At 39.2% G+C, this 17,840-nt stretch overlaps 1 protein-coding gene across 1 annotated transcript in view; it reads right to left on the reverse strand.

The window, feature by feature from the left end:
* The window catches only part of gpc5 (glypican 5), a 124,877-nt gene that overhangs the window by 86,529 nt on the left and 20,508 nt on the right, over positions 1-17,840 (reverse strand). Inside the window, exons 3-6 of the mRNA XM_014471668.2 lie at positions 12,795-13,255; positions 12,468-12,701; positions 11,532-11,665; positions 11,294-11,419 (exon numbers count right to left, since the gene is read on the reverse strand). Of these exons, the coding sequence (XP_014327154.1) occupies positions 11,294-11,419; positions 11,532-11,665; positions 12,468-12,701; positions 12,795-13,255 (955 nt within the window). The remainder of the gene's footprint in view (positions 1-11,293; positions 11,420-11,531; positions 11,666-12,467; positions 12,702-12,794; positions 13,256-17,840) is intronic.

Raw genomic sequence — 17,840 nt, forward strand, 5'->3', positions numbered from 1 at the left:
TGTGGTTTAAAGTCAACAACCAAATTATGAGTCAGGATTAAGTCAACAACTTACAGTTTCAGTTGATGCAACAATCAAGCTCAACAAAGCAAAGCTGGCCCACTCCTCTCTTTTATTTCTGCTGCAGTCATTGCCCTATTGTTATTTCCCCACCTGAAGCCAACTGAACACACATATGAGAAAAATTAGATGTAATTGTTTACTCACTCACAGTTAGTTATATTTGTGCAACAATAACAACCTCATGGGTTTCCTTTCCCATCTGCAACAAAGACTTTCCTCCAATTTGCTCTCTGTGGGCTTCAGATTGCCTTGTCAGAAAGAACTATATCGCAAGACTTTGCACACCACTTCCTTATCGCTGCCAGTAAATTACCTCAGGATCAGATACAGGCTGCCAACTCGCCGAAACTCGACTCGGCAGACATGAAGAATAAGAAAAAAGAATGGGGTAAAAAAGAAAAAGAGAGAGAGAGAAAGAAAAGAAAAGTGTCAAGACATGACAAGAGCAGAAGAGTGGCCCCATAGAGACGGATTTCAGACGCTCTCAAAGGCCATCTGATGTTATCTCAAGATCATCTACAGTCACCAACTTTCGCCTTTTTACACTCCGCTCAGCAGCTGGAGTCAAGCACCTGTCAGTCAAAACTTTAATAACCTGCAGGCACCACAAAGAGGCTTTCTCTTCCAGATGTAATCAATCTGAAAGACAATTCCCAACAAAGTAAAGCCGGGCAGCAAATAAAGAGCCTTTTACTTTAAACAATACAGGAATAATGGATGCTATGTGTCCAACAACACAATAATTTCTATGAAGCCAAAATGTAATTAATCATCACTTCTGATAAGCATAAAGTAAATAAATGTTTTGTTCGTTTTTTTGATTTTTTTAAGTCTGCAAATAATATAAAATTGATTAACTAAATAAAACATTGGTGATGAAAACATAGTACAAACAGAGGAAATATCTGAAAATCAAAACAATAAAATATTTATCACTGGAGATGCACAAATCAGGCTTTTTCCTGACTATTACCAACTTCCTGTTTAATTTGAGGTCTGCGTTTCTGTTTGACTAATACAATGGTACAAGTTATTCCAACAGAACACTTAGGATTTATTTACATTTATGTATCAAAGCCCATTTCTTTAACATTTACCAAACATTTAATAAACAGAAAGAACATCTTGTTGCTCAATGTCTTTATAAGCCAAAAGGGCAATAAATAAGTCTGATTTACCTATGAATTGGTTTCAGTTTCTGGCAATTGACTGGTGCAAACTCCAAACTTAACACAGAAGACAAAAATGTAATAATTTTGTTTATATTAACAGGCAAAGAGCTCCAGGAATCTCAAATACAAAGATTTCTTTGATGCCATGGAGGGCGGATCAGCTAAAATAAATGAGCAGTCAATTTAGGTGAAATATAAGTTTTGTGATTAAATTTTTTTCCCCAGAAAACCCTATAGTCTTATTTTTGGCCAAATGTATTGTGAGCACAAGATTTTACAGGTTCTTCAACATTTATAGGCACCACCGATACAGACGGGTAAAAATCCTTAAAAGAAATACATCTTTCAATCTTGCAGCAAAATTTTACAAAAAAAAAGCCTCATCTGTAACGGTGAGCTTTAGATATTAATTTACCATCCTGCAAACTCTGTATGGTGGCCAGATATACGCCTAACGGTGTATCTATAGATACAGGTAAGTTTGGATATAACACAATTTTCTTATATAAAAACTAAATTCACAAAATAACACAAGGTATTAAACAGCCAATAAAAATTTCATAAATGTGTTAATTTAACACTAAATATAAAATTATATTCCAGAGCTTTATTAATTTACTATACATGTATTTATTTATGTTTGCCATTCTGTAAAAACAGATTTTCTTAAAAGTATTTTTGAAGAATGTGTGTATTGCTGTAACAGATTAAGCTTTCAAGAAGACAATTTGAAAAAACAAACAGGTTCATATTTCTCTAAACACTTTGCATGATAAATTATAGAAATGCTAGGATTGCTGTTAGGACAGCAATCTACTCCCTTGTGCAATTAAGTTAAGTGTCTGAAAGTAATTTCAGAAAAAAAAGAAACTTCTGTTGTGTTTTTGTTTTGTTGTTGTTTTATTTTCAAACAATTTCAAATCTGTAACCTGAAGAGTGAAAAGTAATAATAAAAAATAATAATAATAAAGAAAAATAACAGAAAAATACAATGCACAGATGGGAAAATTAATGCATGGCTTATTTAATCAACACTGACATGAGAAACAGCTGTTACTCAAAAGTTTGTGATTTTTTTTTTGTCACTGGCGACCACCATCTTATCATTCAACTGACTCACCCAACCTGTTCAGGGGATCTAAGAGAAGTGACCTCAGAGACTTGTCACTTTAATAGCTTTAGGGTGCGAAGGTATGATTAAACTCGCAGCATATCATCTGGATGCAGGCAGCGGAGCCTTTCACACGTGCCGCAGGAAGCTCACACCGCGCCGCCGACGTGCCTCGACTCCTCTCTGCTGCATTGTGAGGACCGCGAGCAGCTCCACCGTGGTGGAACTGAGCAGATGGTGAACGTATGCGGCACTCGTGCATGTCATCATCACCTTCATTAGCTGAAGGTGACATATGACATCATCTGGCCTGGGTGTGCAGTCAGGGGCGAGCAGTAAGAGTAGTTTGCTCTTTTTTTTTTTCTTCCTTTTTTTTATTGCAGCATGGTTCAAGGTTGTTTACGGGAGGCATTGTGAGTAATCACAGTAAGTTTCTACTCCTACACACCCGCCTTCCACCGGCTACCTCAAGCCTCCCTCATTCTCACCTCCTCCCAACATTAAGGTAAATAAGGGCTTCCAGCAGAGAGCCAATGAGCACGGGCCACTGAGCAGAGATGCATGTTTGTGTTGCCTTCCTCCTAGGACCCGGCTCGTTTATCTTGGCTGTCAGGTAAAGGGCAGACTCGGAGAAGGTGAAACTTTTTTTTTTTTAATAAGGCCTGCTTGGTTTCTATAGAAACTGCAACACATCCTTACAGGGACATTGATAGGAGAGCAGAGTCTGATCTCGGGGCATCCCGCGACGTGCCACCTTGCTGCCCAAGACATTTGTGTTTACATCCCAGAAATCACGAAGCCATTTAGATTCATTTTCAGGGACCCACCAGGCTCAGACCTTTTACTGTGGGAGGTGAGATTAATGAGAACATATTCACACCCAGCTTTCAGCTTAGGTCAGGAGCTAAAAGGGAAGGTTTCACTTATAAAGAGGTGCTGACTCTTCTGTGGGTACAAATCCCTGATAAAGGCAGAAAAGACCTCCAGTGACTGCCAGGCTTTTTTCCCTGATAAGGAAATGATACTTCCTGAATGCACTGTTTGAAGAAAGAATGAATGATAAGGCTTAGATTTAGCAAACTGCTACTTTTTTGTGAGGTAAAAAAAAACTAAAACATTAAAGAGGACTAAAGCTACCACCTAAAGCTGCCACTATTTAAAATGAGAATTACCTCCATGAACAGAACTTTCTCCAGGCCAAAACTACATAAAGAAGAAACAAATGACACTGGTAATGAAAACTTAATGACTACTACATTTTTCACTTTGTGGCAGTAAATGGGAAGCATGTGCAGTTACCAAATGAAAGGGAAAATTAAACCGGGAGAAGGTACAGCATGCTCTGTCAAAAGCCTGCAGCCAGCAGATAAACTAAGACAATGATACCAAGATACGGCAGCCATTGTTTTCGGCCACGGAGAGAAATTAAGTCTGTTCTGGAGCAGAACCCAACACAGACGTGGATGGCGTGCAGCCATAACGTCGGCAGGAAGGCGGCCTTGATGAGACACCCCATCAGTCTAATTCATGTGCAGACAGGCAAATAGTTACTCTGGGTAAGTGCTGACTTCATTGTCAGGCTTTCAGCTTTTATTCTGTATTCATCTCAACGTTTTGACTGCCTCAGTGTAGCAGAGAAAAATATACACTAAGGCAAATCTCTATTCACCAAACAAAACAAGAAAATAAATTCACAAGCTTTATTGTAGAGGTCCATTACTAAAATTGTTCTATTTGTCTGTTGTTTACTGGTTTGTACCACTGCACTGTTGAAATTATTCCTGGTAAAATTGTGCAATAAAACCAATATTGCTGTGTCCTTGCAATCTAATCACAACTCTGGTCCTTTTTGTAAGTGTAATTTCTGTCAAAACAAATAGGGTTGGCTCCCTCTGAGTTTCCCATCACAGAATACATCCTCTCCCTTTAGGAGCATTAACTTCACAGTTTTCCCAACTCTTTGTTTTCCCGAGTTTCAGCGGGTTCTGATTTATGTCCAAGCTACAGAGGAAGACTGCTCCAAGGGGGGCCACGAGCGCGTGCTCATCGCTGGACGGAGGCAGCCTGGTGTCGTTACAGAAGGTGTGCTCTCTGACAGCTCAGCGGTGGACAATAAGGCCTTGGATGTTAATGTCCTGTTACCTGGCAAGCTGCAGGGCCACAATCTGCTCCAGATGCTGGAGGCAGACGTCCAACTCGAGGTGGCAGAAGCGTGGTGTGTGTGGGATTTGGTGCTCGAAAAGCAAAAAGGGAGTGGAGTCACTGAAAAATGAATGGGACCAGACAGACGCACGCATATACATGCACCACCTGCCACCAGCCAGCTCTGAATTCACTGCCTCCCCCCTGCACAGTGCTCTCACTGGCAGTCACTGTAGCAACATCAGGGATAATATCTGAGCACAAATAAATGAAATCTCCCTTTTGCGGCGGGTGAGATTGAAAATTTATCTGTTCAGAGCAATCATGCATTATACAAGAACGTGGGGCTAAAGCAAGCTGGCGGACTCGTGCGTGCACGGGCTCACACATCCACACACCGGTACAAGAGGGACTTATGAACTCAATTTAGTCAGCCAGACAGAGTTCTTGATTCTGTCACTTGGGATAATCGTCAGGATGTGGCACTCTGACCAAACCCCTGCATCTAAAACCCAGGCAGGATATAAGGTCATGTTGGAGTGGAACTCTAGCCATGCAGCACCCGGACCTCAAGTGCTCCAGTGGTTTTGCGGTTATCTGCAGCAGCCAGCTGTCGCAATACAAAGCTTTTCAAGAACGTCCGTCCGCTCTGCTCTTCCTCTGCTTCTCATCTTTCCCTCCTTTCTCTCAATCACAACTGTTCAATTAGCCCACCCACTTTGGTCCCGTTTAGAATGTCTTGACTTTGTACAGTAATGTTTTGAATTTTATATTTTACTACTTATTTAAAAAAAGCTAAACTATGTGTTGATAAGCTTTAAAGTGAGGGGGAGAGTTTAGTTTATGAAATGTTTTATCTCTTTATCATTTGTTGGAGGAAAATAACAACTCTCTTATATTCTTGCAAGAGCGTGACTAAGAGGATGGCTGTGCATAATATATCTGACAGTGAATGTTTAAAAGGTTATTACCTCTGTTTAAAATTAGGTCAGTTCATCACCGCAAAGGAAGGAGGTGGAGGAGACATGATGTTCTGTGTATCTGTTTATCACTTAAATTTTGTTTTCTGTCAGTCACTGTCAGGAAGAACATGGATAAGAACGACCGCCGGACGGCATACATCACCAAAACAGATGCAGAGCAGCAGCAGAGCGATAGCAATCTGCCATGTGCCTGTGCCCCGTGAGTTTGAGCATAACCCAAAGTGCAGAGCTCCACCTACTGGTGCAAGAGGGTTGCAACAGGTCCTGTGCAGCCCAGCAGACCAAGTGTGCGGATTTATGACTGTAATGACCACAGTCAATTCACTGAATGTGGCACCACAGCTTCCCCAGCAGGTTTATTAATAGATGAAGAGTCGGCATCACGCTCGTGCTCAACAAACACAAGCAGCTGTGATCATGTTTATTTGAGGCTCTGCATCTGGAGGGCTCTCTGCATGGACACGTACTTTGGGTTTAACATAAGGCAATTATTTCTACCTGCAGTGTGTGGCTGAAAGAATTCACACAGCTTCTGCTGTTAAAAGTACATTAAAATAAATAGCAGCGTTATTACTCCAACATATTTTTTTCCTTTCTGTTGGTAACTTCATAAAACTCAAAATGTAGGACTATTTTTGTAGCCGTATCTCATTTAATATAAAAAACTTCAACTACATAATTGTTTATATTGTTTTTATACAGATCACAAAGAAGTTGACACAGAAAGACTTCTTATGCACAGATGATCAGCCACCACTCTGGAGTCATGAAAAATAAGGTATTTGATGTCATCATCTTGATTTTTGAGAAATATATATATATATATTGACATGTGGCATGCCACATGTCGATGTAGTTAGAACAACCTAAACCACTGATGCTTCTTCTGTGGATTTCTACTAACAAACCATTAAATGTTTTTTTTTTTTTTACCTCAGTTGGCTAATCACTTGAGCTACAAATTAAGCAAGATGTGTGTGAAAATGATACGCATGAAGAACTATAGAAAAGTGATGCAACTATTGAAATGTTTAAGAAAAAAGGGCAGAACTGAATAAAATGAATAATACAAATGAAAACAGCAGCACAGACATTCATCCATAGCATCAATTCATTCCTTCGGCTAACTGACCGCACACTGAGAGGCGGCCTGCTCCTCAACTCCTGGGCTCCCATTACCATGTGATTAACCTCCACAGGATTAGCGAGGGCAGCGAAGACAAGGGAAAGGTCAAAGGTCAGCACTCAGACAGCTCCAACAGCATAAAGGGTGGCCTATTAAACAAAAGGCCATGCTCAAATCTGCCTCCCTGTCCTCTGGCATCTTTTCGAAGCATGCTGTTGGCATTCACCTCACTGGACTCATCACTACATGTTAAACTCAAACAGTGTGCAAGGTCTCCTGACTTTCTATTGTGATAATGGTAAAAATATTGTATTCAATTAAAAAAGGCACGTTGAAAGTACAAACACACTCCCAAACACACGGTGAGTGCTTGAAGCCGTGAGACAAACCGCAGGTGGGGAGGACTTAAAGTGAGCCTACGCCAGAGGAGGTAATCATGAATAAACCATCACACTCTGGTTCTTGTGCGTGGCTGAGGCTTTTTAGCATTGCTTCTACAGAATAAAGCTGTTCCAACTGGTAGGAAAATAGGTGAAAAAAATAGGTTTTCCTTCTTGAGTTTTACTTTAAAAAATCTAAATCTGTTGTTTCTCAGCTGGTTATCAAATAAAATCAGATTTATTTGATTCTTTACCCAAGTTTTACCCACAAACATCTGCTGTGGTTTGGGCTGGTTATCAAATAAAATCAGATTAATTTGATTCTTTACCCAAGTTTTACCCACCAACATCTGCTGTGGTTTGGGTACTTTTTAAGAGCAGGTAGCTCATGGCAACCTGCCATTTGTGCTGTGTGACAGATGGGGGAAGTATGTGGGAATGTATTAACCTTTCCACCCAGACAAGGACAGTGTCTCCAACTTCGGCTATTTAAAGGGAGCTGGAGTTTTTTTCAACGTGTTTATTGATTTCATGACAAGCTGTCCAATGACATAAATCCTGAGACCTTTAAATTCTTTATTCATACCAGTTTACAAATAAAACCTGAGAAGAATAAAATTGGGAAATTACTTCCTTATCTGCTGTCACATAGAAATTACCTGCAGAAATATAATTTTCACAGCATTTCTGATTTACAGTGTTTTCATATTTCTGCTAATTGGCTACATGACCCACAACTGTTTTGAACAGAAAAGACTCTAGATAATGACAGTAACCCTAATGATAGCTGCTTGTTTTTCTGCAGATAATCAGAAATATAGTATGTTTAACTACGTTTTAGTTAGAGCTATTATGTGTAAAATCACAAACATGTTTATGTGTTTTTCTCCTGTCAATTGAAATTAAACTACGGGCTTGTTCTAGAACAGGTCTGATGAATTGTAGAAATATGTTGGTCATATTTAGTTTGTTTAGTTTGTTGCTGTCTTCACTTTTACCACAAGATACCTCTAAATCTAGTGCACTGTTTTTAAATGGTTCTAGTTTTAGTGCGTTTGATTTGTCTCAAAGATAGAAATGGCGTCACACCTGAGTTGAGTATATTCTAGTTGGGAAAATAAGTAGCAGAACAACCTGATGGAGGGGTGGATGAAATTATGTGCATTTAAACACTAAATTAAAGCTAATAAATATAGGTTGTATGTGGGTTTCTTCAGGTTTCATGAGCTAAAAACCCTCAGAAGTCCAAAATATGGTTTGTTAACAACTGTCATAACATTTTACATGATCCACAGTCATATTGGATACTGAACTGCAGGTATACAATTAGCACAATCTTCTCATTTAGATCCTTCTCAAAAGGATGGACTGTATTTCCAACTTGAAAATACGACACGAGTACATGCAGAATGCAACATGAAATGTTGTTTGTAAATTGCTAGCGGTGCCCCCTAGTGACCACAAAGTAGAAAAAATTCTGTCAATATTTCTTAACTTTAGTGTTATTATCACAGTTCAATAAAGAAGCAGCAAGAACATCTCAAAATAAGAACCAGCTAAAGATGTTGGGTCATATTTTAGCTTACATCAAAAAGCAATTATTATTAGTGACCATAGAATAGTAACACACAGTAAATCTCACCAAGTCAGTCCTATGAACATTTAGAAAACAGTGATTATATAAAAACACCTATTAGTATTCAAGAACAAAGAACATAAAATAGCTGAGACCATTCATTTTCATATTTGCAAAAGTAATATATACATTTTGTTTTTCAGTGTAGCATGCCAAAGCTGTGTGGAATTTCTTCAGATCAAATTGTGTCTTAATCTAAGACACTAATTACAAGATTGCTTGTCTAATCTGTCTTTCTGCTAATATGAGTGAGTAAATGAAACGAGCCAAGCAGCAGCAGAAGAACAGAATGTGTTTTTTTCTCTCACACTGAAATAAAATCCAGCCATCCACATTCTCAGAGACAGTGGGATAAAAGCTGCTCGTATTCTTCCTTTGTGATCTTATCTGATCATTCTTTATATATTTACTTTATTTGCCAAAAGACTCAAAAGAGAACATGTATTAAATCTTCCCTAAATCTGAGTCTCTTGAGAGCTTTTTGTGCTCACTCTTTTTATTAAAAAAAGGCAAAGCTCTGGTTCAACTTTATGCTTCTTTAAGGCCATAAAACAATTTGTGCCAGCACACACAAAAATATGTTGCAAGGGGCATACATGTACACTGTTTCTCACTCGCACACACATACACACGCACACACCCACAGAAGCAATCGCTTAGGGACTCTGAGGCCTCGATAAGCTTCTGTAAATCAGACACCATCCAACAGCGAATTTTATCCCCCCTCTCTCGGTGGGTGTTGGGTTACGACCTGTAGGTAGGAGGTTATTTATTGCTTTTGTCTCAGCCAGTGTTGACTCCCGGCCACTCATCTATGGTTCTGGGGTAGCAGAAAGCAGCAAAGGATTGCAGATCTCCAGAAGCTGCCGAGATTCTCGGCTCGATACTCCCCTCAGAGGCCCGTTTCTTAATGTCTCTTAATTTCTACTTTTTCAGTAATGGCTGAACCGAAATGAAGCCAAGTGGACCTGAGGTGGAAGAATCCCTATCAATAAGTATAACTGTTAATGGGAAATAAAGAAAGGAAGCTTAAGCAGCTAAAAGATTCCCAGGACCATAAATATTTCCCAGAGGCTGCTGCAAGAGCCTGCAGCCTGCTGGCCTGCTTCTTCTTCCAGCACATAATAAACAATGCTATTATCTGAGAAGTTCACTCCTTTCCTACAAAAAGTCATGGCCCTGTGGTGGGAGACAGTAAACATGGAAAGTTTAAATTATCAGAGGTGCAGTGAAACTGAACTTTGACCATCTATCTTAATTTTTAATTAGCTGCACCATCCTAATACTAAGAAGTCCAGCTAAGAGTGCTGTAAAATATATTTTTCCAGCTTTTCCCTGCAGTCCATGTAATTGTTATCTTCTACAAAAGAATATGTTGAAGTCCAAGCTGACAAAAACTAACCAGTCCACCTGCTATTCCTGTTCTTTTAAGAGCAGCTGACAGTTAAAAAGAACAACCCCCGACCAGGGATATGTGTAGGGGTCCTTGAGTGATGACAGGATGAGAAAGATTGAGAGCTGTGATGTAATGAAGACAAGGCCACTGACTGATACTATGAGAGAGGCCCCAGTCTGCCTGTTCCAGTTCACAGAAAATCTGTTTTCTGTTTCAGAGGATCATCTATATCATGAATGAGCATCTAATAATATATATAAGAATTTCTTTTCTGACCATAATGATGACATTTCTGACATCTGATATCTACATTGAGTCTAGCTGTGTCCTTCGATGTTTGAACCATTCATGTCTCCAACCCATGTAAAATAAAAAAGTGAGAAACTCGATGGGATTAGTTCAAAAATAAATATACTGCACCCTCATGATGCTATGCACTCTAACAACTCTAATAAGTTTCCCATGGATTGCAGCACTTAGAAAACCCAGACTATTAAGTTTGAGTTCATAAAGTGGAAGAAAAAAATACGGGCCTGCCTCCATGTAGATAGTTTTTTATCCACTGTAAATGTGAGAAAGTTTAGTAGTTGTCACATTGTAGTCAATTACTGACATTCATTCCCTTGTTTTTCCCATTTAATAGAGTGGCTAAGAGAAATGGGCTGCTACGTCATGTCATATTTCTACTGACCTCCTGAGAAACAGGAAGTCATGGATGCCAAAATAAACTTTGAGGAAAGGCATCTTTACTAGGACAGCCAAAAAGTGTGAAAGATTCAAACTTTAACATGGAACTTAAACTATAATTAGCTCAAGAAACTGTGCTGAGCATGTGTTCCCACTTTCCCCTTCTTCCTTCTGAAAGGCGGTTTGGATCAAGTAAACAAAACTAAAAACCAAAGTCAAAGAAGAAAAACAACATGAATCAATTAACTGAATGGAAAAAAAAGTTAGCAACATTATTTACAAGTCATTTATGCAGTGAACTTTAAAACCAAGTTTCTGACTACTCTTCATTTTAGGATTAGTTTTTAACTATTTCCAGATAGTTGCTCATGTGTTTGGATTAAGACATAAGGCTGTGACTCTATATAACACTACCTCTATGGTTTATCAATGAAGAAATCATGCATGTTTACATCTGTCCAAACAAAGACATAAAGGGAACACCTGAAAACTAAACAAATTTGAGTCTCAGCAATGAAAGCATCTTCTGATGCTGTTTGCCTCATTTGCTCTTATATTAAGCATATGTGTTTTTCATTAACATCTTTTGAAACAAACCTTTTCACAATGTATGTTCCATTCCAGCATGGCAACCCGTCACCAGAAGAAAGTCCCTGCAAACACATCTGATCTGCCAGGCCACCGTAGAATGTGCTGAAGGTACGCAGAGTCTTCAGAAAGTCCCTAAAAAAAATAGAGGTAGCCACATGTAAGCATGCATACTTCTTAAAATCTAGGTAAAACTAAAAATAACTGCTGACTATGCTGTGTGTATATGCCTTTGACTTCCACCTACTTTCTCATGACAGAAAGTGAATCGTCTGACCGCCTGTTCAGAGCTTTGAGCGGGATGGAGACTCTGCTGTTTGCGTCCTGGATGCTGACCGACTGAGCTGGCCTCCTGATTGATGTGCTGCACAGTTTCTGAACCTAATGCACAGTAAAACAGCCACAAATTTAATTTCGAAACACTGAGGGAAGAATGTGTATTTTAAGAACTGGATAACCTTGTTAAGCATTACTGAGGCCTCAACTATGAGATTTGTTTGAGATGGCTGAGTGATAACTATTTGTATTACGGCCATTAGTGCAAGCTAAGGCTTTCAACTCCAATGTCTCTTAATTTATGTCTGTCTGCCAAACAGCAGTTACTCATATCGTCCACTAGATGGAGATGTGGCGTCTTAATTAGTGCACTCCAACTCTGTGTAGCTCAGGAACAAACATCTGTGGAATTCACTTTACAACCAAAAAGATATAGAGCTTGGGGAAAAAAAAACATTTGAAAAGGGGCCTTTATTGTCCACCTTTTCTGGAAGGTGAAGGAAAAAGACCACCTTAAAAAGATGATAAATGGGTGGCAGCTTAAGGTTTACTGGTGGTTTTCTCCCTACATAGACTAAGTCCTCCTGTATCTGTAGGTTTACATACTTTTAGCTCCTTGCAGCGATCCACACAGATATTTTTAAGGCAATTCACCCTTTCCTTCTTCAAACTATCTGTTTTGTACATACATAAGGAATTTATCTATGGCCTAAAGACTGCATACCTCTCTAACACAGAGCAAGCAGCTCCATAATAAAAATTGCTCCAGGCCAGTGTGAAGCACTTTATTTTTTGTTTATCCAATCACACCTGCAGTTGACAGTGGGTTCACCTTCTATAAAGAGCCCCAAGATACATTAAAATCTACCATCAAAAGCAATTTTACATCTCTGCTCATGATCTAAACCTGTGCCGAGAGGCGAGGTCCATTTTTCTCAGCGTGCCCGATAGCATCATGAAGCATCGTGTGAGCTCCCAGAAGCACTTGCTCCAAATCCTGAGCTCCATGCATCCTTGCTGACAGGCCCTCCAGCGAGCGAACAAACTCCCTCCAGTGGGCGTCGATCTCTGCCATGCTCGCCAGACACCCCCGCATTACGTTGAGGCAGTAGCCCATGCAGGGCTTGGAATGGGTAATGCCCTGTGGAGGGAAGTGCTCAGAGATTAGCGCTGCCAGTAAATACGCTTCATTAACTCAGATCAATAGACTTACATCACAGAAATGCAACCACACCTGACAATGAGGACAGTACTGCATCTTGAGCAGGGCCCGCCTGCATTCACGGCTCATCTGTAAATGGTCCGTGGTGTTAATGACCTCGATGCCGAGGTGCAGAGCCTGCAGCAGCAGCTTCCCAGAGACCCCAGAGGTAGCAATCTGATCGGCGAAGAGGTCCGGCACTGTACCAAATGGTTTGATAACACGGTTGAGTGACCTCACACACTCAGCGTAGCCTGGTGACGTGTCACCGACACCTGGGCTTATGTAGTGGTTGTAGACCAGCGGGAGGAGAGCGTCGAAAAAGCGCTGCACAAACTCATCAACGTTGAGCTCAGAACCCAGCAGGAAGAGACCGACATCGGTGAAGAGTTCCCTCACTGAGCCAGCAGCAGGATCAGCTATTTTCTGATAAGACACCTGGAGGACGACGTTGGTGTGATTCTCCGCCTGCCTCATCAGAACCTCGAAGGTCTCTGTGGAATACAAAACAGCAGAGACAAATCAAGACGGAGAGATAAAAGAACAAGGAGATGCCGCAGCTAATTTTAACATATCTTCAGCATCGGGCCAGCTTTGCTGCTTGTTGAGAGTTTTAGAAAAGAAAAAAAAAGAGAGAGAGAGAGAAGTACAAAAGTTCAAAAGAAAAGAGAAATGTGCAGAACAATGTTATTCCCAGCAGGGGCTGCAGCTCCCTGAGGTTTCTTCTTCTGGAAAGCAAGGAGCAAACATGTAGTGAAGCAATTTCTTTTCTAACCTAAGATTTTGCTGACAAAAACGGAAATAGGAGGGTACAAAACGTCAGAGTAGAAACAGTGGTGATAAAATATATGTTTCAGAACAATGTAAATGTGCCATCTTTATAGCAGCACTCCAGTGAGACGTGTGTAAAACCGCTGAAAACAACAAGAAGTTGAAGGGTAAGGCTGGGCTGGCCACCAATAACAAAGTGTGACATGGTGCTAAAAAGCTACGGTTAAAATGTCTTCTGCCGCTTAAAAGTCATTCAGATGAGAAACCATAAAATGATCTGGAGTAACCAGAGTTTTTTTCCAGCTGTATGGAGTATAGAGTAACACCGCGCTGCCCCTTCCCCACCTGTTGCTTTGCACTGCACTACCAACCAACTGTTTAAAAGAAGGCTGCTGCGCTTTTCCTTCACTGCACATATGGAAATATGCACATGTTTGGAACTATTTCTGGTTCTGATGATAATACATGAATAGTCAGAGTTTGGAAAATAAAGCATTACTCTTACTAAAGTGAAGCTGTATTTAAACTATAGTTGTCAAGCAGCTGTCTGAGGTTCCACCCATGCAGAGAGCCCAATAATTTATTAACAAATATTAGCAAGTCATATTCCCAGTATCACTGGAAGAGGGGATTGTCAAAAAGGGATTGAATTTACCATGTGTTTGTTTTTTAACTCTGCTTGAAGTATATGTCTAAAGTAAATTAGCTTTTGTAACAAAAGTTTGTTTAAGATTCAATGTCAAATATTTCTATACTGTGGAACTATGGCATTTCTACTCAAAGCTACACCTTGAAAACCTCAAAAGGGCCCATTCCTAATGAAATCATATATTACAAAAAGTGTTACACTCTTGCCTAAGTTTGCACAACATTTGGCATGGTAATTATTCTACACTGAAATAAGCTGTAGTCATTAACAAGGAGTTAATTGGTTTATTTTAGGTCAAAGATGGAGGAAAGTGTAAGATCCGGGAGAGTAAGCACCTCACCATCTGGTTTGGCAGCCTGTGTTTTTTCCACACAACAGACGACTTTTAAATGTGAGATTTAAAAAGAAAATTTAAAGATCTCACCAAATCCTTGTAGAAGAATCATAATTTCTGATTTGAGAAATCTTTGTAGGGTCAATAAGTTTATGGTTTGCCTTAAACATTTAGGGGTGCATGTTGTATGGATGCAGAGCACACCTTATCTAAAAAAACCAATAAATCTATGTAATTTGGCAGCTGCTTCAGGACACTTCTCCCCCTTGTCTCTGCCTCTTTTTCTGTGAATAAAGGCCATTACTGTTTATTTTACAACTTTGTAGATAAAATAAACAGTAATTGTCCAAAGTTCTGCATTTTTGTAAAGACAGCAATTCTGGTACAAATAACACATTTGTGCACCACTTTTATCAGCAACACCCGAGAGACTGGGTTTTACTGGCTCTCCAAGACCTTTCTTCACACAGTAAAGTGTAATCTAACCACAAAGAAAAATTTCACTGCAACAACAAGCTCGCTTTTATCCTCCTGTCACTCTTTGCTCGTTTTTATCTCAACTAATACCTGATCCACGGCTGTTTTTCGGATCATGTGCTTGTCATGAGCTGTGAGGGAATAGATGGGGGCGAGCACCCGGAGCTGGCCAGGGGCTGAGTCTGAGAAAGAGGGGGCAGCTAATGTGATGAGCTCTTACACAGCCAAAACGTAGAGTAATATGCACTCGTGTGGAAAGTCTGACCAAAAAGACCCCCTTGTGAGGGCCACCGCAAGGGGAAACAGAGAGGGGGATGTCATGCCTGCAGGCAACATCTCAGGCGGGAACATTAAACTTGGAGGTACCAGGAACCGAGTCTTATCACAGCCCCTCTGTGATCTTGCCTCAATGTGTTATGTCTAACAAGATCAGAGACTGAAAGAAGTGTTTTTGTGTGAAAACACAAAAAGAAATCAGCACCTCCTACACAACAAGCATTGTGGTCAGAGAGCAAAGCAAATATCAGACAGGGAATCTGCAAAAGCAGAGAGAAAAGCAAGAAAATCTGTTCATGTGTGAGTTGATGAAACAGAATGTCGCCTCACTCATGAGACAGAGACACAATATGAGACCACAGAGACGCACAGATTATTATGGACCTTAGGAGCAGGATTCTGAACATCACATGTATATTATAAATGTTGTGGATCCCATCTGTCAAAATAGAGCATTTTTAAGAGAAGATTGTTATATGTTCTCTCTTTGAGAACAGAAATGTTGCATTTTAATAACAATAATGGATCTTGTAAAACCTTCTTTAAAGGGTTCAGTAAAAACATGTAACAAAAAAGCAAGTAATACAGTAACTAAATCATCAATCTATGTAAATCAAAGCAAAAAAATAAATCTGAATAAAGGGATGGAAAAGGATTTTAACAAGTGCTATTTTATATAAAATATGGATTTTTTTTCATGTAGTTTTTATTTTATTTTGATTTTTATAGTTGTCAAATTATAAAAACTTGATCAATTAAATTATGTGTCGTCTAATGATTTAAGAATCACTCTGAGTCCTTGTATAAGTACATCTAAAAAATTTATATATTGTGGAAAAAGTTAAATATTTTTTGTCACTCACTTCCGAAAGAGAGTCTCATATATGAGCTCTCATATATAGCTTTATTACACATAGAGTGAAATATTTGAAGCCCTTATTCCTTGTCATTTTAATGATTATGGCTGACAGATAATGAAAATCCAAAATTCAGTGTCTCGTAAATTTAGATTTTTTACAAAAATTACATTTGAATCAGAAATGCCAGGTTTCTGAAACCTTGTTCATTTCTATGCAGTAATAGCTCCTTTTGCATTAATTACTGCATCGAAGCAGCGCGGCATGGAGATGATCAGTCTTTGGCACAGCAGAGGTGATGGACGTCCAGGTTGCTTAGATAGCAGGTCTGGCTTCTCTCATCTTCATCTATGGTCAATCAAGTATCATGGACTGAACCAGCCTTTTTCTAACTTTAGCAGTTTGGACAGATGTAAAGTCTTGACTGATAAAGAGATCAGCTTCTCCTTAAAGGTGTCAGCCATTATCCATACAAAAAATTTAACTTTTTCACGATATTCTAATTTCGCATCAAAAAGGACAGTGAGAAACGAAGTCTGCCTGAGGACATAAATGTTATGAGGAGAAAGCCTAAAAAATACAAGAATATTAGGTAGATTTTTTTTCAGCTGAAATAATCAAGCCTGTCTAAAAGATCTTTTTATGTTCTGCAAGCAACAGGCTTGAAAATGCAATTACTATACTTTAAGCTTAAAGTATAACAAAGTTTGCATATTGAGACCAACTATCACTCTTAATAACCTGGCAGCCAAGAAAATAGTACATCAGCTTAAATCAATGTTAATTTTATTTCTTTAACATGTTTAAAAACATAAAGTACTTTTTCTGAGTTATTAAAAATAAGGCAGAGAGAGCACAAATAAATTAAATAAGTACAAATAACCAGATTAAAACCATAAATCAAACAAAACAATACAACAATATTAGAATAAAAACAACTCCACAAGGAGACTCAAATTACAAGCCAAAAAGTGACCAGCAGACTGTTTGGACTCAGCAGTATGAATATCGAGAGGCAGGTTATTCCAGACTCTAAAGGCTGACAATTCCTCTGTGCTTCAGTTTTGACCTGTGCTGCCCTAACAGCGCCTGGCTGGATAATGTTAATCATAACAGAAAACCATGATATTCTGTGGTAGACAGACAAAAACCGCAATGAAATATAGAAAGGGACTTTTTTTAAAGCCATTTTTCTTTCAAGAACAAAAGTATTACATTCTTTGTTGATTAGAAGGTTGAGTCATTAGAAAGCCAAACTCACTCCTTCGCTTGTGGATTGTTTAGTGTCAGAGATCAGACTGATACAAAGGGAAATGCTTGTGCTTCTGGTATGTGGAAGAACAGTGAGAGGAGGCTGAAACTTTACCAAGGTTTGTTAAACTTTTACTAAACTGGCTGTTCATTTCTGCATTTAGCAGCCTGTTTCATGCCCAGAGCATTTTACAGCCCGCTAAAGGTTTGAACATTTTAATTGTTAAATAACTTTAAGAAATTCTAACAAAAGCAGATACTGCATTTTATAAATTAAGATTTTTAGCAATCATGAAAGGTTGGGGAGTGACACTGGCATAGAATAGAGACATACCATGCAATTGTAGTATCATGTTTTCTTGCATGAGAAAGTACAGTAGAAATCATTAAGTGTTCAACGTTGCTTCTGCCACAAGAGGGCGATCTATTTCACTTTTTTTCTACACAGATTGAATGCGAGGAGG

Source organism: Xiphophorus maculatus, chromosome 4 (assembly GCF_002775205.1).
Source record: "Xiphophorus maculatus strain JP 163 A chromosome 4, X_maculatus-5.0-male, whole genome shotgun sequence".
NCBI classification, from domain to species: domain Eukaryota; kingdom Metazoa; phylum Chordata; class Actinopteri; order Cyprinodontiformes; family Poeciliidae; genus Xiphophorus; species Xiphophorus maculatus.